Source organism: Phocoena sinus, chromosome 11 (assembly GCF_008692025.1).
Source record: "Phocoena sinus isolate mPhoSin1 chromosome 11, mPhoSin1.pri, whole genome shotgun sequence".
Lineage (NCBI taxonomy): Eukaryota > Metazoa > Chordata > Mammalia > Artiodactyla > Phocoenidae > Phocoena > Phocoena sinus.
In genome coordinates, this window is record NC_045773.1 from 87,520,965 (window position 1) to 87,544,470 (window position 23,506).

Sequence of the window (23,506 nt, forward strand, 5' to 3'; positions counted from 1 at the left end):
GTCTCTCACTTCCTCAATGAGTTCTGCTTCACTCCCTCACTAGATCTCTTTCTCCTTCCCCATGAGGACCCTAGACTTCATCTTGCTCTATTAATCATGAGATTTCTGATAAGCAAATCCTTAAAAGTTGCACTTGCCTGATCCAAAAGATGCCTTCATAAAGAAAAAGAAAGAATAAGTTATATACTTTCAGATCTGATACATTATTTTAAGGTAAAATTCCAAAATTCTGATATAATAATAGTAATATTAATAGCTAAAACTATTAAGTACTTTCTGTATGTCAGGTACTATTCTAAGATATTAATTCATTGTTCTACCAATTCATTGTTCTATTCATTGTTAATCTAATCCAGATAAGACAAAATCTTACATTTATATAGCATCCCATAGGGCACTGCTGATACATTGTTTAATATTCTTTGTACAGGGTAACTGCTATTATGCCCCAGGTGATATCTGAAAACGTCAAAAGCCACAGAAATGTGAAAAATTCCCTCAGTGCCCCACACAAATCAGCCGCACATTCAGGACTATATCAAAGAATGGAAGCATAGAAGAATGGAGAAACAGAAGTAGGTTATTGTTATTCCTGCTTTCTTTTGACAACTTCTTTACAGAAATAGTAAGGGCTTTGAGGGACTAAGTTCTAGGGATCTAATGTACAGCATGGTAACTATAGTTAACAATACTGTATTGTATAGTGGAAAAGTTGCTATGAGAATAGAGCCTTAATATTCTCACCATAACAAGAACAACAAAGTGGTAATTATGTGATGTGAAGGATGTGTTAACTAACCTTGTTGTGGTAAGCATTTCACAGTATATATTTGAATCAAATCATCACATTGTACACCTTAACCTTACACAATATTATATATCAATTATATCTCAAAGTTGGAAAAAAAACAAAAAAAGGGTGGGAAAAGTTATGTGTATACTATACTGTAGTCTATTAAGTGGGCAATAGCATTATGTCTAAAAAAGTGCACATACTTTAGCCAAAAAATACTTCACTGCTAAAAAAATGCTACTCATCAATCGTCTGAGCCTACAGCAAGTCGTAATCTTTTTGAAACAGTTTTATCAGAGATCACTGATCACAGATCACCATGACAAATAATAACAATGAAAAAGTTTTAAATAGTGCAAGAATTTGCACTATTTAAAATGTGTCTCTGTGTCAGCAAAATGTGCCACAGAGACACAAAGTGAGCACACACTGTTGGGAAAACGGCACCGATAGACTTGCTCGATGCAGGGGTGCGACAAACCTTTACATTTGTAAAAAGTACCATGTCTGTGAAGCACAATAAAATGAGGCATGCCCATATACAAAAGAAGAGTAGCTGGTGCCCTGGGAGACTTGAAAAGGCTCACTAAGAGAACAGAGAGTGCCCCAAGCCCAGGGAGACTGAGAGTGAACGCTAGAGGTACGTCTGAGGCCTCACGAAGCCAGCCACCAAAATGATGCCCAATTCCTCTCCAGGGTCATAGGTGGGGAACCAGAATACTCTGTCTATGCAATAATCATTCCTTGAATAAGAGAGAGATCTTCTTGATGTGGTTTTCCGTAGATTTCATTTTTCTACTGTATCATTTGCAGCACGAAAAGCATTTGCAAGTGAGGAGGGCCATGCTATCCAAAAGAAATGTTTCGTTCTCAGGTGTTAGGTAGAGGATGCAAATTCAGTAAGTGATTCCCCACACTCACTACAGAAACAGAAAGCTTTTGGGTTCCAGGCCTCTCTGACACAGGCTTATATAAATATGATACAACTGTCAAAGCAAGTACTGGGATGATTATTTCATACCAAATACCAGACAACGGAATGGCACAACAATTCTTTGAAATGCTATTTTTTTTCTTTTAAGTTCTAGGTCACATCAAGTAAAATGAGTTTGCAAAGATTTTAGAAGGCTCAGAATTTAGAGGTCAAATGGAAAAAATTTAAACCTATCTCATTCAGCTCAGCCCCTTCAAAATGGTGTTTCTTTTTAAAAAGACTGAAATATAAATAGAGTGATCAAGATTCACCGAATTTGCCAGATTAATGACAAACTGATTCAGACTCAGGTCTTCTACTTCTGTGAACACTTCAGTACGGTCATGTCCCATTAAGTTAGAAGGATAATAAATAAAAACATCATAAAGATACTTCAACAAAAATGTTGGTAAAGAAACTGAGGAACTTTAAAATCTGCATTTACTTTCATGAGAGTAAAACAATGCACTGCAAATTTCAAAATGACTCTTTAATTCCTGGAGTTACATATCCTCGAATTACCAGTATTTTCCAGTGTTGTTTTTCTACAAACTCTAGAGTCTATAGCTATTAATTCTAACTTTGATATCTTTTTAGTTTAGTAAAGCAGCATCGACAGCAAACATCTTTCTGATTAACAAATACCTAATCAATTGATGTGCAAAGCTTTCTGGAAGACTACAGAGAGGATGGAACATGGCATAGTGACAGGGACACCATCTCTCAAGAAAACAAAGCATTTTCTTTCCTTTTTTTTGGCCACTCCACACAGCATGTGGGATCTTAGTTCCCCAACCACGGATCGAACCCGTGCCCCATGCAGTGGAAGCATGGAGTCTTAACCACTGGACCGCCAGGGAAGTCCCCAAAACAAAGCATTTTCATGAGAAGAGATCTACAGTAGCTTCAACAATATAAAAGACAGTGACTGTGGAAGTTGAACTATCTATTAGAATATAAATAACGAAGTAGTATTGGGTATGGTTTTTAGAAAAAGAATCAATAAAGAAAGAGAGGGAAGCAACTAAATGTCATATGCAAGGTTCCGTCTGAGTAAGCCACAGTATCCTCTGTGTGGTGCCCACAGCTACAAGTATCTAATGAGGTATGCGTTTTAGTCTCCAAATCTCTGTGCTTTCTTTGAGGGTGTTGTTTGTTACAGGCCACTGAGAGACTCAATTAATAGTGATCTTTTGCTGTCAGTAACCTACTAATGACATGAGCTCCTCCCCAAAAGCTTTACAAGGGCAGATGGAACCATAAGTGATTGACGGTACCTTTGACATGGAACACAAAAACTAAGGAAGAATACTGAGCTAACCCCATACACTTATGGCCTGATACATACAGAAGCAGCCCATTTTAAGGCATAAGTAATATTTAATGACATCAGCAGGAATGGCAGAGTAAAAACCTCTGAAAATCCTCTCCTACCTAAAAGGCAATGAGGACAGTGACAAAAATGGTCAGAATCAATTTTTTTCAGAACTCTGGAAATTAACTAAAGGCTTACAGCAATCTGACGAGTGTTTATTCCAGAAAAATGGAACAATCTTGGTAAGAACAGAAAGTTATGTGGCATTTTAAACTGGCCCTTTTCTCACCTCTCACTTCCCAGTTCTGTGGTAGCCCTGAAAACCAACAACCTTCAATCATGGTGAAAACCAGCAGTCTGGCAGCCACTGAAGGGGGCAGAAGAGGGTTGGAGCTCCTTCAAAGCCCCATTCCCAGAAAAACTGTCAGTATTTGCCCTGTGCAGTGGTTTTGTGGAAGACTCTACTCACATGGCTTTCTTATTTAACCTGACCTGGCACTCACCCAGTAGAAAAGCTTTTTTTTCCCAGGGGCATTTGTCAAAAATAATCATCGCAATTGCTTAACATCATGGCTGCCCGGGGCTGCAAATAACAGAGCAAATAATAAGCAAATCAAAAAGCATAAAAGGAAAAGCTAGGGAATGTGATGTCCAGAGGGGATTTTGAAGCACACGGACACGTTCCTGGGTATCTAGAAGGCCATGTGCACGCACAAGGACGTGTGCGTGTCCAGGCTGTGCACCTGTCCAGTAAAGACATGAGAAGGCCCTTAATTCTCACCTCTGGCTAAGTCTGAGGGTCTACACAAACAGGAAGTGCAGGTGAAGATGGAGGTATAGGCAACCTGAGCACTGAAGGATGCTCCAATATGAACAAAGGGCTCCTCCACAAAGACAGACTTATTGGTTCCAGGTTTTAAGGAAATCTCTGTCCAATCATGAGCTGACTACTAAGCTAATTTGATAGAGACTCCACTGGCCACATATAACAAAGTAGACTTTACTGAATTAATTAAGAAAAGTCACTAAACAAACAACAACAACAATAACTCCTGTCAAGAGAAGACTATCTGATTTCCAGAGCTGCCACATTATATTTAAAAGGATATTAAAATAAATAAAATAAAAATAAAAAAACAAACAAACAAACAAAAACTATGTTGGGCTTCCCTGGTGGCGCAGTGGTTGAGAGTCCGCCTGCCGATGCAGGGGACACGGGTTCGTGCCCCGGTCCGGGAAGATCCCACATACTGCGGAGCGGCTGGTCCCATGAGCCATGGCCGCTGAGCCTGCGCCTCCGGAGCCTGTGCTCCACAACGGGAGAGGCCACAACAGTGAGAGGCCCGCGTACGGCAGGAAAAAAAAAAAAGTATATTTAAATGTCTAGTTTTCAACAAAAAATTATAAAATGTGAAACACACACAAAAGCAATCGATAGACACTCTCCCAGCAAAAGCCCAGATTCTGAACATACTTGACAATGACTTTAAATCATCATTTTAAATATGTTCAAAGAAGTAAAGACAATCATGTTTAAAGAACTAAAGAAAACCATGGGAATGATGTCTCACTGAATTAAGAATATCAATAATGAGACAAATTATGAAGGAGAACCAGATAGAAATTCTGGTATGAAAAGTAAAAGAACTGAAGTAAAAAATTCACTACAGGGGCTCAGCAGGAGACTTGAGCTGGTATAAGAAACAATCAGCAAACTTGAAGACAGGTCAATTGAGATTGCTTGGTCTGAGGAACAGAAGAAAAAAAACAATGAATAAAAATTAACAGCGCCTCAGAAATCTGTGGGACACCATTAAGCATATCAACATACATATCATATGAATTCCAGAAGGAAAGAAAAAGGCAGAAAAATATTTGAAGCCATAATGGCCCAAAACTCAGAAATCTGAAGAAAAACAATCTACGTAACCTAGAAGCTCTACAAACTCTAAGTAGGATAAACTTAAAGAGATCTATACCTAGCTATCTCATAAACTGCTGAAAGATAAAAACAATCCTGATAACAGCAAGAGACAAGCATCTCATCACGTGTAAGGGATCCTTAGTAAGATTAACAGTTGATATCTCATCAGAAATCAGAGGCCACAAGGCAGTGGAATGACATATGCAAAGTGCTGAAAGACTGTTAACCAAGAATTCTGTATCCAGAGAAGTCATCCTTCAAAACTGAAGAAAAAGATAAGCTATGCCCCGATAAACAAAAACTGAGAGAATACTTTTCTAGGAGACCTGTGTTAGAAATACTAAATGGAGTCCTTCAGGCTGAAATGAATTGACATTAACTCCAATCCACATGAAGAAATAAAGAGCACAGGTAAAGGTAACTACAAAGGTAACAGTATAAATGTGGTTTTTGTTTGTAGTTCTTGTTTTTATCTTATCTAACTTAAAAGACAACTGCATAAAGCACTAATTATGAATGCGCTGATAGGTGTACATTTTACAAAGATATACTTTGATAGCATCAGCATAAAGAAGGGGAGAGGGAATTGAGCTATATATAGAGGCAAAACTTGTGTATCCTGTTACAAAGTTGATATTAACCTAAACTAAACTGTTATAGATTAAGACACTAAGGTAACCACTAAAAAAATAATTTTAAAGATTATATATATGAATTAAAATGGCACATAGAGAATATCTATTTACCACAAAAGAAGGCTGTTGTGGGTTGAACTGTGTGTCACAAGAAGACACGTTGACGTCATCATCCCCAGAACCTGTGAAAATGAGCTTCTTTGGAAATATAGCATCTTTGCAGATGTAATCAAGTTTAAACAATAAATGCTGGAGAGGGTGTGGAGAAAAGGGGACACTCTTGCACTGCTGGTGGGAATGTGAATTGGTTCAGCCACTGTGGAGAACAGTATGGAGGTTCCTTAAAAAACTACAAATAGAATTACCATATGACCCAGCAATCCCACTACTTGGCATATACCCTGAGAAAACCAAAATTCAAAAAGAGTCATGTACCAAAATGTTCATTGCAGCTCTATTTACAATAGCCAGGACATGGAAACAACCTAAGCGCCCATCATCGGATGAATGGATAAAGAAGATGTGGCACATATACACAATGGAATATTACTCAGCCTTAAAAAGAAATGAAATTGAGCTATTTGTAATGAGATGGATAGACCTAGAGTCTGTCATACAGAGTGAAGTAAGTCAGAAAGAAAAAGACAAAATACCGTATGCTAACACATATATATGGAATTTAAGGGAAAAAAATGTCATGAAGAACCTAGGGGTAAGATAGGAATAAAGACGCAGACCTACTGGAGAACGGACTTGAGGGTATGGGGAGGGGGAGGGGTGAGTTTTGACAGGGCGAGAGAGAGTCATGGACATATACACACTAACAAACGTAGTAAGGTAGATAGCTGGGGGGAAGCAGCCGCAAGGCACAGGGATATTAGCTCGGTGCTTTGTGACAGCCTGGAAGGGTGGGATGGGGAGAGTGGGAGGGAGGGAGACGCAAGAGGGAAGAGATATGGGAACATATGTATATGTATAGCTGATTCACTTTGTTATAAAGCAGAAACTAACACACCATTGTAAAGCAATTATACCCCAATAAAGATGTTTAAAAAAAAAAAAAAAAAAAAAAAAGTTTAAATGAGGTCATACTGTATTAGGGTGGACTCCAATCCAGTGACTGGTGCCCTTATAAAGAAGAGGAAATTTAGTTGCAGAGAGAGGAGAATACCATGTTAACGCTGAAACAGAGATTGCAGTGATATGTCTACCAGCTAAGGAATGCCACGAATTACCAGCAACCACCAGAAGCAGGGAGAGAGGAACGGGACAGATTCTCCCTCAGAGCCTCCCGAAGGAACCAACCCTGCCAACACTTTGATTTGGGACCTCTGGCCTCCCAAACTGTGAGGATAAATTTCTGTTATTTTAAGCCACCCAGTTTGTGGTACTTTGTTACAACCACCTTAGGAAACTAATACAAAGACAGGAATAGAGGAATAGAGGAAGAAAAAATAACAAGGATCTATTGAGGTGGAAAGACAAAGCTTGGCTATATAGTAGCCAATTAATGAAAAGATTAATGTCTGAAATTTCAACTGATCAGCATTTAGGCAGACATTCCATATGACTGTATGATAAAAAATTGATGTAAAGCTTGCTTTTTAGATATATTTTAACATGTAAATATGGAAGTTACTTCTTTGTTGCCATATATTAGAGACACTCTAATCCACAATACTTTCTCTAGTCAAACACTGCTTTACAAGCAGCAAACTTTTCGCAGTGTTTTTAAAATCACAGAAAAATGCATGCTACAAAAAGAGACAGAATAGTTTTTTTCCCACCTAAACTAATGAATAACTGGAGAACTTTCAATATTACTCTAAATAGTTTGACTTCTCTGGCCCACATGCAGCATCCTCTGATGCTAAAAATGATTCATTACACAAACACCGTTCACGCCCATTATCATCAACGTGATAGTTCTGTTCAACACATACAAATAAAGGTGTTCTTAATCATATAAAAATGCTTATGTTTCCAATTTAGGGCACAATCATCATTTACTGTTAAATGACATTAAAGAATTTTGGACTTAAAATTTGGAAGCTTAACATTTTTATGTGGATTATTTTTGTGGTAGACAAAGGAAGATGTGGGAAAAAGAACCGATGCATATTGGATCTAGAAACAACAAACAATTTAGTATATTAAAAATAAACACAAGCAAAGTAAGGAACTGCATTTTACTTTCTGAAAAATACGCAGAATGTCCCTCAAGTATTCTCTGAACCATTAACTTCATTACCAACCTTTCTGTTCTACACCATGAATCACGAGAAAATTCCATCACCCACCTGATATAAAATATGAAGATTTCATTTTACTAAGTGCTGAATTAGCAATGGCCTAGGGTAGCCTTTCATAGGCTATCAGAGCAAAGAATCAATACGGAAATGATCCTAGTACCAAAAGAAAAGTGTAAGGAAAAAAGTACATTGAATGCCTTATGTGTTAGCCATGCTCTGTGCTTATGAAGGAAAGTCGAAGGCAGCTTTTCTCAGTGGTTTGAGCATAACTGCCTTCCTAAATTAATGAGAAAGATAAAGTCCACAGATGGTGTATTGTGGAGTTTGAACTATACTAATTTCAACAGGTGACATGGAAGCCTTCTTAGCTACTCCTATGAAATTAAGGATCCAGGGAAAACAGCAATGTGAAACGCCTTTTAAGATGCATATTAAACCATCACGTATCTAATGCCCTCCTTTAGAAACTGAAATGTACACTAGAATACTAAAAGATGAAACACGAATATTTTGTAGGCCACAATCAATTTGTAAATTTCCAGCCTTCTAGTATCCTAGAATTATATTTATAATTCTGAAATATTAAAGTGTTCTGCTTTATTGGGTTGGCCAAAAAGTGCCAAGTAAAAGTTTTTAAGTAAAACTAAAAGACACATTTTTCATTTCCACCAAGAACTTTATTGAACAACGTATTCACCCTTTTGTTCCACTGCCTTCTGCCATTTTTCAGGCAACTTCATAATTCCATCTTCCCAAAACTTTTTATCTTTTTGAGCAAAGAACTGTTCCAGGTGCCTTTTACAGTCTTCCAGGGAATTGAAATTTTTTCCATTAAGAGAATTTTGTAGAGACCTAAATAAATGGAAATCCGAAGGTGCTGTGTCTGGTGAATATGGCAGATGAATCAGAACTTCCCAGCCAAGCTGTAACAGTTTTTGCCTGGCCATCAAAGAAACATGTGGTCTTGCGTTATCCTGATGGAAGGTTATGCGTTTTCTGTTGACTAATTCTGGACGCTTTCAGTTGGTCTGACTGGGAGCAGTACTTGTTGGAATTAATTGTTTGGTTTTCCAGAAGGAGCTCATAATAGAGGACTCCCTTCCAATCCCACCATATACACAACATTACACTCATTGGATGAAGACCGGCCTTCGGTGTGGTTGGCGGTGGTGCATTTTGCTTGTCCCATGATCTCTTCCGTTCCACATTATTGTACAGTATCCACTTTTCATCGCCCATCACAATTTGTTTTAAAAACAGAACGTTTTCATTACGTTTAAGTAGAGAATCGCATGCAGAAATACGGTCAAGAAGGTTTTTTTCGCTTAACTTACATGGAACCAAAACATCAAAGCGATTCACATAACCAAGCTGGTGCAAATGATTTCCACCGCTTGATCTGGATATTTTTGAGTATGTCGGCTATCTCGCACATGGTATAACACTGATTGTTCTCAACTGATGTCTTGATTTGATCGCTATCAACTTCAACTGGTCTACCCGACTGTGGAGCAACATCCAGCAAGAAATCTCCAGCATGAAACTTTGCAAACCACTTTTGACACATTCAATCAGTCATAACACCTTCTCCATACATCGCACAAATCTTTTTTTGCGTTTTGATTTCATTATCACCTTTCTTGAAATAATAAAGCACAATATGCCGAAAATGTTGCTTTTTTTCTTTCATCCTCAATATTAAAATGGCTACACAAAAACTCACCAATTTTGGACTTCCCTGGTGGCGCAGTGGTTAAGAATCCAGCTGCCAATGCAGGGGACACGGGTCTGAGCCCTGGTCCGGGAAGATCCCACATGCTGCGGAGCAACTAAGCCCGTGCGCCACAACTATTGAGCCTGCACTCTAGAGCCCGCAAGCCACAACTACTGAGCCTGCGTGCCACAACTACTGAGGCCCATGCACCTAGAGACCGTGCTCTGCAACAAGAGAAGCCACCACAATGAGAAGCCTGTGCACCGCAACGAAGAATAGACCCCGCTCGCTGCAACTAGAGTAAGCCCGCATGCAGCAACAAAGACCCAATGCAGCCAAAATATAAATAAATTTTTAAAAATTCACCCATTTTGATGTCTTTTTTTAATGCACACTGATATGACAGCTGTCACATACAATCTAACAAAATTGTTTAGGATGAAGTTAAAGAAAACTAAGTGCTACTAGAGCCAAGTTTTTTTCTTACAGAAAAAACTAAATGAACCTTTTGGCCAACCCAATATATATATATACACACACACACGCATGTGCACACACACACAGACACAGACATGGTTCCAGATGTTTGACTATGACACCAGTTTCTTTATAAAGCATTTGCTGAGGCCTTTTAACGTATCATCTTGACCCATATTTTATCCCTATGTCCCTACATTCTTTTCGTTTCAGGAAATGATCATCTCTTTTGGCAATGAATATCGGTATGTCTCTGGATTTCACTGGTAAAAAACTTAGGCCAATAGCAAGAGATAAAATGATATTAGTGGTTGCAAAGTTCAGATAGTTTTTATCACAAAGTGGATTAAATCGTATTATGATAATCAAAGCCAATTTGACTATTTATATTCCTCTGCTATCTGGTAATTCAGAAATTGTAACTGAGGGCAGCAGGGAGGCCCACAAGGTGGGTCTCTGTATAAATTACTGCTGGCCATATAAACAGAATCTTAAAACAAGGCATTTTCCATTGTTCTCCCCCAAAAGACAGAGAAACGCAATATTTTCAACATGAGAAACATTCATGCACAAAATAGTTCATTTTCCCCCGAAAACATACCTGAGATGATAAGCATAAAATAAAATTCCTGATGAAACTGATGAGTCTGTGGCTGTGAGGACAGCAACAAAGAGTTATTTGTTGAGATCAAGTCTATCTATTTAAGAGCTCATTTCTTTTCTGGGTCCTCTGGCCTGCATGTTACCCTGAGGCTTAATCACCCAGACAGAACGTTACAAACTGAAGCTCAGTAGTCATAAGCAAGAAGCTATGGAAGTTTTTCTGAGGAGCTGTTGGGTTCAAGAAAAGCTGAGGCTTCTTGGGCAGGGCTGGGGTTAGGAGCTGAAGCCTGAAGAGGGAACAAGTGAGGATTACAGGATGGAAAGGGGTGAGATACAAGTAGGCGCAGAGGTGCAAATGTTTTGGTAGAAGGGCCAGACTGAAGCTTTGCTGGTGCTCAGATCCGGATCCCTCCAAGGAGGAGCAGAGGTGGAATGTGGGGTAGAGCCCACAATCATGCTTACGTGGAGTAGCATTTAAATTTCATGGTTTATCACAAGGAGTCAAGGCATTCGGCACATAGGGCTGGGGCATAACCCCCATTCCTTTCCAGGGGGGCTGCCCTCAGCTCTCATAATTAGGCCTGATAAGCTTTTTATTAAGTATATGAATCCTTTTAATATTTGATGGTTTCTTCCCCCTAAATTTTCAGATAGGCACAAACGTTGGTTTCTAGTTTTAGAGGTTTCACTGATCTCTCGAAATCTATTCACAAATGCCAGGTTAAGAATGAAGTAAAGTGCTGATGATTCTAATCAGTAAGAAACGGGGTACCAACAGTCACACAAACCACACTGACGAGTTCCAAAAGCTATAGTACGTGGATGGCAGAAATAAAGGATTTTTCCTTTCCATTTCCTTGCTCAAAACGAATCACTGAGCATGTCCTTCTATTCACCAAAAGGGTGAAATAGTTTGTATACAACAGCACAAAATCTATTTGCATATTTTTCTATTATTCTGGAAAGTATAACCCTTAAGGAAAAAAAAAGTTTAAAGACACATGTGAACTGTTGACTTCAATTTGGAAATTCTGTATTCCTCTGATGAAACATAAGCACAGCAGGTATTGTGTTTGCTATTATTTTGAAACTATGAGGCATTTTTCAGAAGTCTGCCAAGCCAAACATACTATTAATGTTCATAAATTACCATGCAGCAAAAGTCCTTGACATATATCTACTGTCTTACCAGATAAATTAATTTTGCTAAACGTACTATTAGATTGGAACATAAGGTCATTTAAATAGAAGTAAGTATACAAAAATCAAGGGTAGCAGGAAACTGACTTGTAGTGACTAAAAGATTTCTCAACCAAAAACAGATGGAACATTTAAAATACCACTATGATTAACCTTACACAATGTAACACATATAAGTAACAGAAATATACTAAATATAAATCTTTAAAGAACTTATACATTTTAATTCAAGCTGAATAAAATGTAGCATATCAATGTGAATATGAGTGCCAATACTCAGCAATATTTTACAGAGTAATAGAAATTTTAAAATAACCAATTTGCTTTATTTATAATTTGAATGTAGGAAAAGTCCTTAATAACAAGCATTTGCACTCCAAATTAATCAACTTGCCCTCCCTGTTCCAGGCTGTAAGTGACGCACTAAAATTCTGATATGACTTTAAGACATACAGGCATTTTCAAGGAAGATAACAGTTATTTTAAATTATTCATAACACAAGGAGAACCAGAATAGCTTAGATAAATAAAATCCACAGATAATTCCCATATCCCTTTCTGGTCAACAGCTTTAATATCTTTTCCCTACCAGCCAACCCATAAAATGAAAAACAAGACAAATTGCCTGATTTTAATTTCTCCTCCTTGACCATCCACTGCTGACTTCTCTGATGGAGACTATAAAAAGCAGTGAAAGCTAAGAAGCAGGAAGAAGAAGAAAGAAGCTAAAAGCCTAGATAATCTACAAATTCAATAATCATATAATGAGCTCATTTGCTCTAGGTAGTCCTAAAGATACTATCTGTCACTACAATATTTTAGCAGGGCAAATAATAAAGCATATCCCTTAGATGGATTCTCCTCCACCATCTAGTAATTCTTCACAAAAGTGTGACTTGGGCTTCCCTGGTGGCGCAGTGGTTGAGAGTCTGCCTGCCGATGCAGGGGACATGGGTTCGCGCCCCGGTCCGGGAAGATCCCACATGCCACGGAGCGGCTGGGCCCGTGAGCCATGGCCGCTGAGCCTGTGTGTCCGGAGCCCGTGCTCCGCAACACGAGAGGCCAGAACAGTGAATGGCCCGTGTACCGCAAAAAAAAAAAAAAAAAAAAAAAGTGTGACTCATAAGTGAGAAACACATATGACAACCATCCACAAACTCTTCCAAAACTAGATGCTCAGCCCAGATATGAAGGTACCTCAATATGTATAAGACATGCAGTCAAAGAACAGCTAAACTTAGAGCCATCACATCATTCCATACACATTTATTAAGCGCATGTCATCACAGGCACTGAAATGCAAAGACAAACAATACAGCCTCTTCCTACAGATGGTAACAGTTTTGTTGGATTTACGTGTAAATAAGTAATGATGCACCATGATGAGTGCCCACAGAGATAGGCTGGACAGAGTCTGACAGAGCATGGAAGGAATCTAGGAAATACCTGAGCTGGCTTTATGGAAGATTCAGTATAGCAGAGAGCATTTTAGAGTCAGACAAGATTAGAAACCCATTCAGCTGCTAATTAGTTATGTAATTTGGCCAATTATTAAAGCTTTCTAAGACTTGGCTTCTCAATAAGTAAAATAAGGATAATGTTATCTATATAGCTAGCTTATTGTAAGAAGGAAAAGAGATAATATGTGTATAGCAAGTAGCATGGTTTCTAGAAAATAATAAACGCCCAATAAATTGTACTGATGTTATTATAATTATTATTAAGCAGTGTTGAATAATGTTACCAGTGTCTTCTGGTGCCCAGGTACCAGTAGCCATTGCATCACTGTCACTGGCCACATCACACCTGGCTGGGTTCATATGTGTTATGTTCAGTCTGAATTAATACCTTAGCTGTGGGCTACCTACAACGCAGAGGGAAGAACTAACAATGTAGTTTCAAGAGTAATCAAATTCACAAGCTGCTCCACCTAGAAGGTCAGAGTTCATTAAACAGGAATACGCCAGTGTTATTATCTTAGCGATATCAACAGGAAAGCAAACATAGAGGGAAAATATCTCTTATGTGCCACTATAGGGGCAATATATTAGTCAACATATATATTAGTCAACATATGTATTTCCATTAAGAACCCGTTTTTTTAACAGAAAAGCCCAAACGGACATTTTGGCCAACCCAATAGTAGCAAATATTAGTGTATCTGATTAACTCAATACTAACAACTGTCATCATGTGGTAAGTATGAAACGGGAAAAAGTTAAAGTAAAAATTGCAGGAATATAAAATGGTAAAAAAAAAATACAGGCTACACAGGAGGCCTCATAAGGGTAGCAAAGGGAAGAGCAAACAGGGATGTAGTGGAGGAAGCATCTTAAGGACCCGGTATGTCATGATAAAGAGCTTATCTTTATTCTATGGGTAATGAAGAGGTATTACAGACCTAAGATGAGGTAAAACATTTTTTAATCTACTGTTTTATCTATTGTTTCTACCTCATATCCAAATTTAATAAGTATTACATAAGCTTATAATTATGTTTCTTCAATTCCAGGGTGTTTTCCCACCATATATATATGGTATACATATATATAGATATGTTTGAGATATCTTTGACACTTATGTCATCATTTAAAATGAATCCCATATGGTTTTTTAGGGCAGTGACAAGTTAAAAATAGGGTTTGTAGGTATTCCAATTAGATACTTGACTTTGCCTGTTAGGGATTAAGAATTCTCCCTCCTTTCCTTTTATTCATTACACATTTATTCAATATCTACTATATAAAGTGCCACACACAATGTTAGACTCTCAATTAAAAGTTAGACGTGCATCCTACGTTAAGTGTGGTATCTTCTGTCCCTTGGAAGATTTAATAAAATGTATTTTCAACAGACCTATTTTTCCACACCATACGTTTAAATAATGATAGAAACGTTGGTATTTTCCTTTAAATGATTTCCCCTTTAAACTGTGCAATTAAAAAAAAAAGCTGGTAAAAGAGTTTAAGAGAAAAATCTCAAGAGTCAGGTGAATGTGAAGTGAACATAACCAAGAGGAAGGAAAACAGCCCCGTGAAGTGCTCGATAATTAAAGTCTGTAGCGTGAAGCATCTTCCAGAAACACAAGAAGGCTGGGTCCTACCAATACAATTCGCCAGAAACCCTCACCATAAGTGTATTAAACCATCAGAGTAGTTTTTCAAGAGTGGCTTCCTTCTATCCTGGCAGTTAAAAAAAATCATCACCTGTCATTCACTGGTGTTATTTCTCCCCCCATTTTCAGCTTTTCCCGCTTCTTTTTTTTTTCTTATTGATGAATTTTCTTCAGCACTTTAGGTAAGTCAAGTAATTTCTTCAGAGCAGTCTCAGCTTAGTGAGAGGAAAATGGGGAAATACGATGCATTGTGGGTGCGGGGTTAGGCTCCATGGGGTTGGCTCTCTTCCCTAATGTCCTCTTTCACACTTGGAAGCCAGTGATGCCTGTGGAGCTCAGATACCTTTTCTGTTACAGAAGGATGTGTTTGTAGGACACTGCGAGCTTGAAGCTCTGCCACTCAGAGAAGGATGAGAACCCCCACCAAGGTGTGCAGGTCTTGTCAAAGCGACAGAGGAAGACTTGAAAAGCTCTTGCTTCCAGATACTTGGGTTTTCTCGTTCTAGCACATCTTTGTGTGTTTGTCTCCTTTGGTTCTGTTTCCTCTGGACTGCTCTCTCCTTTGCTGTGGAACCACAGGATGGAATTACTCCCTGCATATCAAGTGGAGGGGAATGGGTGGCTTTCTTTGGGACAAACTCTCACCCTTGAAGCTCATTTACTTTGTCATCTTGGGCTGCCTCTTCTGGCCAGACGACTTCAAAGTCCAAGATGGCAGAGGGGCTCTACAATTTAGTTTATGAAAAAGGCTCTTCCTTTATTCATCTTTTATTCATTCATTTATTGAGCCACTAGTGGGTGGGGTAGATCAACACATAGATGTGACAAGGTCCTCGCCTCGTGAAAATGAGAATGTAGGAGGGAAGGCCAACATTATAGATATCTTAAAGCAAGAATTTTTTTTTTTTTTTTGCAGTACGCGGGCCTCTCACTGCTATGGCCTCTCCCGCTGTGGAGCACAGGCTCCGGACGCGCAGGCTCAGTGGCCATGGCTCACGGGCCCAGCCGCTCCGCGGCATGTGGGATCCTCCCGGACCGGGGCACGAACCTGTGTCCCCTGCATCGGCAGGCGGACTCTCAACCGCTGCACCACCAGGGAAGCCCAAAAAAGCAAGAATTTTTAAAAGGTAATTTTATGACAATTGTAACTTGCTATCACTCTAAGTATAATCTATGAACTAAACACCTGTGTTCTTCCAGGTAAAGCGTAAAGCTACATTTACCGTCCTCTGTTGATTTTTAGCAGCTCTTCTGGAGCATCTATTTGGAGATCAACAACTCTAGCACTATTTTAGATGCTGAGCATTAGGGTGTGCTATAAACGCGACACTGGTTTATGCAATCTTGCAATTAATTAAAGGGTTGAGTTTATTCCAAGAGATATTAGGTTTCTCATCACAGAGCCAATACGTGATTTTTTTCCCCTTGTGTTTACTCCGCACCTGAACTGCTCTGACTGTAGCCCCACCTGAACTGCTCTGACTCTAGCTACTAATGTTCTCTTGAAATTTGATAAGATTTTTTAAATCCAAAGAAACTGGGGTGTTATCAGCTGTATATTGGCAGGGCTTACTTCTCTTCCTACCCACCATATATCCAGCACATCTCCTGATCTTCATGATGGATGCCTCACATTTACTGCAAACATAGCAAGACTGCTATAGCTCTTAGCAGATTTGATTTTTACAGAGAATCACTGGCTTTTTCAAGTGCCACGTCAAAGGGTTAAGTAAAAACTGACATGCCTGTGGCTTACTTTTAAATAGCAAATCATAATAGTCACACACTGTCCAAAGTTAACATATAAATCACACACCTTTACTAAAAAGATCTGGTTGGGAAAATGTGAATAACAAAATTGAAATCGCGAAATTTCTTCATTATTTATAATTAATGATCAGATTGCGATCCACTCTGTTTTCAGAATTTCTAAAATAGGGTGCTGATAGCACGGTGGCTTTTCAACAACAACCTCAACAAGTATAGGCCTCAAATCAAATCAACAGAAATAATCTTTGAATATTCATTCACATTGAATTTCAGCCATTATACTTGCTAACTTTTAGAATTCTGAAATGTCATTTTTCTGTACAAACTAACTGCAAAGAACACAACTGATAAAAACATAAGTGAGTTGTTTCTGTACTTTGCACATGACTCTCCAACAGCACTTATTAGATTTCTTATTCTTAACTATGGACCTAACAGCATAATCTTATTTCTCAAATAATAATCATGGATCCCAGCATATACTTTTTCATTTACATGGTTGCTCCGTTGTCCATATTCTTTGCTCATATTTATTGTATCATTTGTCATCAAGTACCACAGTTACTTGTACACACATCCATTTTCCTAGTTTAATAGTAAGCTACTTGAGGGTAGGCACTCTGTTCATCCATGGAAGGTATAAAAACAAAACCAGAGATCTTGCATTATCATAACTCCTTTTTTCACAGCGACCACAAGAGAATCAAGTGGAAGACTACAAAGCTCTACATCTCCTGGATTTCATTTTTCCCCTAACTATTGCCAGACAAAAGAATCAAATTTAAAACATCCTTAAACTCCACTGCACAGTGTCCTCATTGGTAGGGCTAACAGCAGTTCAGATAATGCAATGTTCACAGTTGGTTGCAAAATCAATGCAACGTGGTAGCAGTCCTGAAATACACACGGGTTATAGACAGAGGAACTGAGGCAAATCTATGCATTGGAAAACTGAAGGGCTGTAAGGAAGAAACAAAGAACTGGGACAAGATGGCAAATACTGGAAAATCTAGGCAACATTAATTAATGGTGAGGAAGCAGAAACAAGATGTGAAGACTGACAAAGAAGGGACTTGAAATTCCCGATTCATTCTTGGTAACGTGGGACCACAAAAAAAAAAAAACGTGAAAGCGATTTTAAACGAAACTCGTGTGATGGTGCTGAGGCTGCCACGTTGTCTGGATTGGTCTGTCTCTGTGTCAGCATGGAAATGGGGTGCTTTTCCTTACCTCCAGATGCTCTAAAATATAGGGCGGATTTGTCATGCCAAGCCTCAGCATTGCTCCCTCCGGAATCACTTCAACCAGTTTCCACAGCAGTGCGGGAAGACTGGTGCCAATATCTCTGCCATAAGCCCCTGTGTCTTCACTGGTCAACCATATTTCACAAACACCCTCTGTGAATCAAAGGAGATAATTAACAAATCTGTTGCAGAGCCGTTTCCTTCATCATACAGCTGCTCACTCTTTTTAATGCAGTATTTCTCAACACTGATATGCAGGCAGCCTGGGTATTCAATTGCAGAGAAAAAGCAGCTTATCCCATGGTGGCACTGGGTCATTAAGTTCATTTTATGAACACCAGAGAGTTACAACAATGCTGTAAATTATCAGTGCGTCCTATGGAGTGATTAACATTTACAGCCAATCAGTTCAACCATGCTTCCTCCAAAGCGCTTTGATCAAGACTAAAGCTTTAGTCCCATCACAGACAATACCTAGTTTATTGAAGAGCAAAAGCCCCGGAACTGAAACAGTCACTCCACAAAATAGGTACTATCAGCAGTTAACTCACTAATCAGTCTGTCACCGACCCAAGGAAAATGTCAAGTGTTGTTAAAGTTTGACTCACAAATTATTAATTATGAGGTACCCGTTTCTCCTGTAGTAACCATGCTAATTTGTTTTCTTCATTCAATTAAGAACAGAGTGCATTATATTGCTGCATTCAAAGAAGTTGGCTACTGTATCAAGTAAGCATCTGTGTTGAAAAAGCTGTTTACTAAAAATAGAACAGGTTGCATCCTATTTTCCATCAATCAGACTTTATAAAAATGTATCTATGTTTCCATGTTGTTGTTGTTATAAAGAATCCTGACTTCCAATATTACCCGCCTGCAATAACATTCTACCAGAAATTGAAAGGAAATACTTCTGGATCACCTAGTATTACTTAAAATAAATAAAGCAGAGTTAGCGAGAGCCACCCAAGTTTGCAGGGCACACAGAATCTTTCTGAAGGCACATTCAACTAAAGGATTAGCCTGTTTTAAAAGGCCAAATGATTCACAAGGCTAAAATAAACAGTGAAATGGGCCTGTGAAATTTGTTCATGCTAACGTGATTTGTTGCTTCTGAAGAACCTCAACACACACACAAGGCACACAAAGACAGCCTGAACCAAAAGTAGAAGTTTCTAGGAAGAGTCTTAAAATTAAAATTTTAAATTGTCTTTAGTTGACAGAACAGAATAATTTCAAAAATACATCTAAATATTCCTAGCCAAGAGAGACAACAAATAGAACACACAGCTTCTATGTGAATGTGAACTTAAAACTTATAGAACAAAGAAGCAAAAAGGAAAGATCTTCACTCTCTTTAACATGTTCCACAGAGGTGGAAAAATATATCAATACATGAAGCTAACATCTCCAGTCACTATTCTTTCCTTTAGAAGAAGAGATATATTTACTTTATCAACAAACTAGCCAACCTCCATAAAAACATGTTCACTTTTCCCCACTTTACTATCTTTCTGAGACAAGTACGTCCTCACCCACACCCAGACAACATGGAAAATACAAGGATAGAAATAAAATTAGTTTCCCAAAATTAAAGAACAGGAGACATCAAAAAACAGCTCCATTTTAAAAGTTAGAGATGTTTTTAGTATTTGAAAATCAATAATGTTATGAATATATATGGGCTTTCTTAATTTAAATATGTAGTTTCAGAAATTAATAAACCTTTGCTTAGTTTTAATCATTTAATAAAAAGTTTTATCCTCAAAGTAAATAATCTGGCATGTCCACAGGCTACCTTTGTAGCTCTGTAGTTTTATAAATATTCTCTGTACATGGAATAAATATTTTTCTATTGAAAAAAACTGGTTGCAATTAGTGGTATTATCTCTATTTTAATATTACATATGCCATCAGACACTGGACTCATACAACCTTTTTTAAAAAAATCTTATCACAAAATCCACTCCAGGAAAGAGATGGCTAAGTAACAACATAAATGGATTTTAAAACACTCTGAAAGAGGTTATAAAAACAGGACATTATCCATGATTTTCCAGTTACTGGCATCTGAGCAACACAATATGAATATTTTTAAATGAACAGAATAATTTTAATTTATAATTTTTCCATCCAAATGGTTCCATGTTACGCCTTATGTAGAGAGAGCGAGTTCCTGGAACAGTGCCTTGCTGTTGCTAGATGAATATAGAAGGGGAAAAATCGCTATGAATAGGAATGGGAATAACAGCCATGCAGAAAACAGCATCCAGCTCTTCAAGCTGCATAGGTGGGGACCAACAGCCCCCTGGTGGGCTGAAGCTTCAAATTAAATCACATGAAGAGGAAGCAGCTGTAACACTACATCAGCAACAACAGGAATAATGGTCTTGATGTCTCCAAGATCAAGGCTGCTAAAATGCTCTCTATAATGGCAACCTGGTTTAAAACACAATGAAGTAAGAAAACATGTGCAAAATGTGAAATCCTTGGACTTGAGAAGAACTGTGCCTTGCCAGTTCAATCCAAAAATTTGTCAAAGATGATTTTGCTCTTAACGTGAGAAAGTTCAGGTTTGTAAGGTTATATTTCAAGCGTTCATTCTAATGAGAGCTGATCCCTCCCACAGTTAGGCCACAGAAAGCCGATTCATAGTAAAGGTGAAGCTCAGTGTGGAATCCCGAAGTCCTGTGATTATTCATAGTGCAAGCAGTGCCTGTCAGGTCAGCTTGAATATGAATTCACCAGGGAAACCGAAGGCTGCAGTCTGTAATCACTAATGGATATTGGGACACACATGCATGCTTTGAGCTGCACTCTTAATTGGCTATACTTATGGACAGAAGTGCTTGCCTAAACAGCTTCATTCCTTAAGGACTCCAGTTATGAGCTACATTCCTTTGCACATTCATTTCTTTATTCATCCATCAAACATTTATTAAGCCCTTACCTACTATGTGCCCTGCAGCTCTTCCAGCTCATGACAGATACGGATTCATCATTAAACTTCTGAGATCTAAGACTGGCTATTACTCAGGCACCGGTGAGGGGACACTTGACAGACATCCTGGGAACTTCATATACATCCCTATCAGTGGTGACGCGGAGGCGGATGGGTACTGGAGAACACAGCCTTAGAAACCAAGATCAAGGGCGAACTGAACTGGCTTGACGTGGGTATGATGTCAACCCCAATGAGACAGACCCCCATCTACACTGTAACATGGATTTTGACTAATACATGTCAGAAAAACAAACACATGAAAATGAAAAAGAGAAGCAGGCAGGAAGAATTGAGATAAGAGAAGTGAATGCGCAGTAAAAACTCCCATGCCTGTAATAAATACATGCAAAAAAAGAAAGTGGTGGGGAGAAATTCAGGAGACAGGAATGAGGCTTTTTTTAAACATCCAAGGAGGAATCTTACTTTTTCCTAAAATTGTTCAGCTACCTGACTTTTGTTCATGTTCCTTAAATTATTCAGTGTATCTGACTTTTCTAATGAACGTTAGGTTCATAAGATCATCTATCATCCTTTTGTTGTGTTAATTTTGGTTTAAAAAAAAGCAAACACTAGGAAGAAATGAAATACATCTTACAAAGGAAAACGCTTCAAAAAGTTAAGTTACTGGAATCCATTATCATTTTACCCAAGTAATTACAGATCAGCCTACAGTTCTAACACTACTTTTCCCTGAACAGAGAGCAGCTACAACAGCTGCATTCTGATCTCTGCTTCATAGTAATGTGAGATGACAGAGGATGGAAAACATAAAGAAGACATAAAAGGTTAATAATAAAAGAAAGATCATATTCTCAGTAAAATAGTCTCACAACAAAGAAAATCCTTTCTGAAAAACCAAACTTTGCCAAAACTCAAGTTCAAAAGATTATGACTCACTATAACTCTTCCTGTGTATGAGCTTCATTGTAACAAATTAAAATATGGGTGAAGATTGATTTTATCTGGTCAGAGAAGTGATATTTCTCTGGTAGCTTTTGCTTTATCACTGGGGAAAATTTCCATCATAATAAATTGTTTCAATTATTCCATATGAGTAGAGTCTCTAAAAATAGAGATTATAAAAATATAAAACTGTAAACAGTGATTAATTGGATCAATAGTTAAAAAACACTAGATGGTAAGAAAATCTACATCAATTAAACATAATTATTTAAAAAATCACCTCATGTGCAGAAAAGGGAATCCTCCTACCCTGTTGGTGGGAATGTAAACTGGTACAGCCACTATGGAAAACAGAATGAAGGTTTCTCAAAAAACTAAAAATAGAGTTGCCATATGTCCCAGCAATCCCACTCCTGGATGTATATCCAGAGAAAACTATAATTCGAAAATACATGCACCCCTATGTTCATAGCAGCACTATTTACAATAGCCAAGACGTGGAAGCAATCTAAATGTTTGACAGATAAATGGATAAGATGTGGTACATACACATACACGATGGAATATTACTCAGCCATGAAAAAAGAGCTAAATAATGCCATTTGCAGCAGCATGGATGGACCCAGAGATTATCATACTAAGTGAAGTAAGTCAGACAGAGAAAGACAAATACCATATGATATCACTTATATGTGAAATGTAAAATATGACACAAATGAACTTATTTACAAAACAGAAAACACTCACAGACAGAGAGAACAAACTTATGGTTACCAAAGGGGAAAGGCAGTGGGGAGGGATAAAATAGGAGTTTGGGATTAGCAGAATCCCTAATATATAAAATAGATAAACAACCTATATATAAAATAGATAAACAACCGGGTCTTACTGTATAGCACAGGGAACTATATTCAATATCCCATAATAAACCATAATGGAAAAGAATATGAAAAAAGAATACACACACACATACACTCTCACACATATATATGTATAACCGAATTACTTTGCTATATACCAGAAACTAACGTAACACCGTAAACCAACTATACTTCAATTAAAAAAAAAAATCACCTCGAAGTCTGCTATATCTTTCTTCCTCAGAAGATGTGTTCTCTCTCTTCCTCTATCTTGTGCTCTCCACTACTAGCCTTGCCTTTCCCTCCTCCCACAATTCCATCCCCTAGTCTTTCACCACCATCCATCCCAGCCTTCATTATCCATTTTCTTCTATAGCCAATAAGGAATATGAATTATACATTATCTGTAATGTTTATTTAATATGCATTACATTCTCTGCTCTTAATTCCCCATTCTCTCTTTTAAGGGTCACAGTGTATATTAACGAGATTTTTATGGGCTCTTTCTTCTCAAAAAATAATCTTAGACAATTCACAAATGAATATGACCCTCTGTTTAAGCATTTGAAAGGTCATGGAAAGTTCTTCAGTGGCAATGTTTCTAAGTAATAATATACACAGGCAGTCTTCTACCTATTTAGCTTATTCATTTAATAGTGAATTAGACAATATAACTCCTTTGGTCCCTTCTGATCCTGTTATTAGATACTCAATGGTCTTATGTTTC

General features: G+C 38.0%; 1 protein-coding gene across 3 annotated transcripts in view; it reads right to left on the reverse strand.

Annotated features, from left to right (window-relative positions):
• CDKAL1 (CDK5 regulatory subunit associated protein 1 like 1) overlaps window positions 1–23,506 on the reverse strand; it is a 659,509-nt gene that overhangs the window by 247,230 nt on the left and 388,773 nt on the right. For all 3 annotated transcript variants that reach the window (XM_032650160.1, XM_032650162.1, XM_032650163.1), the window contains one exon: window positions 18,002–18,168. In XM_032650160.1, the coding sequence (XP_032506051.1) occupies window positions 18,002–18,168 (167 nt within the window). The remainder of the gene's footprint in view (window positions 1–18,001; window positions 18,169–23,506) is intronic.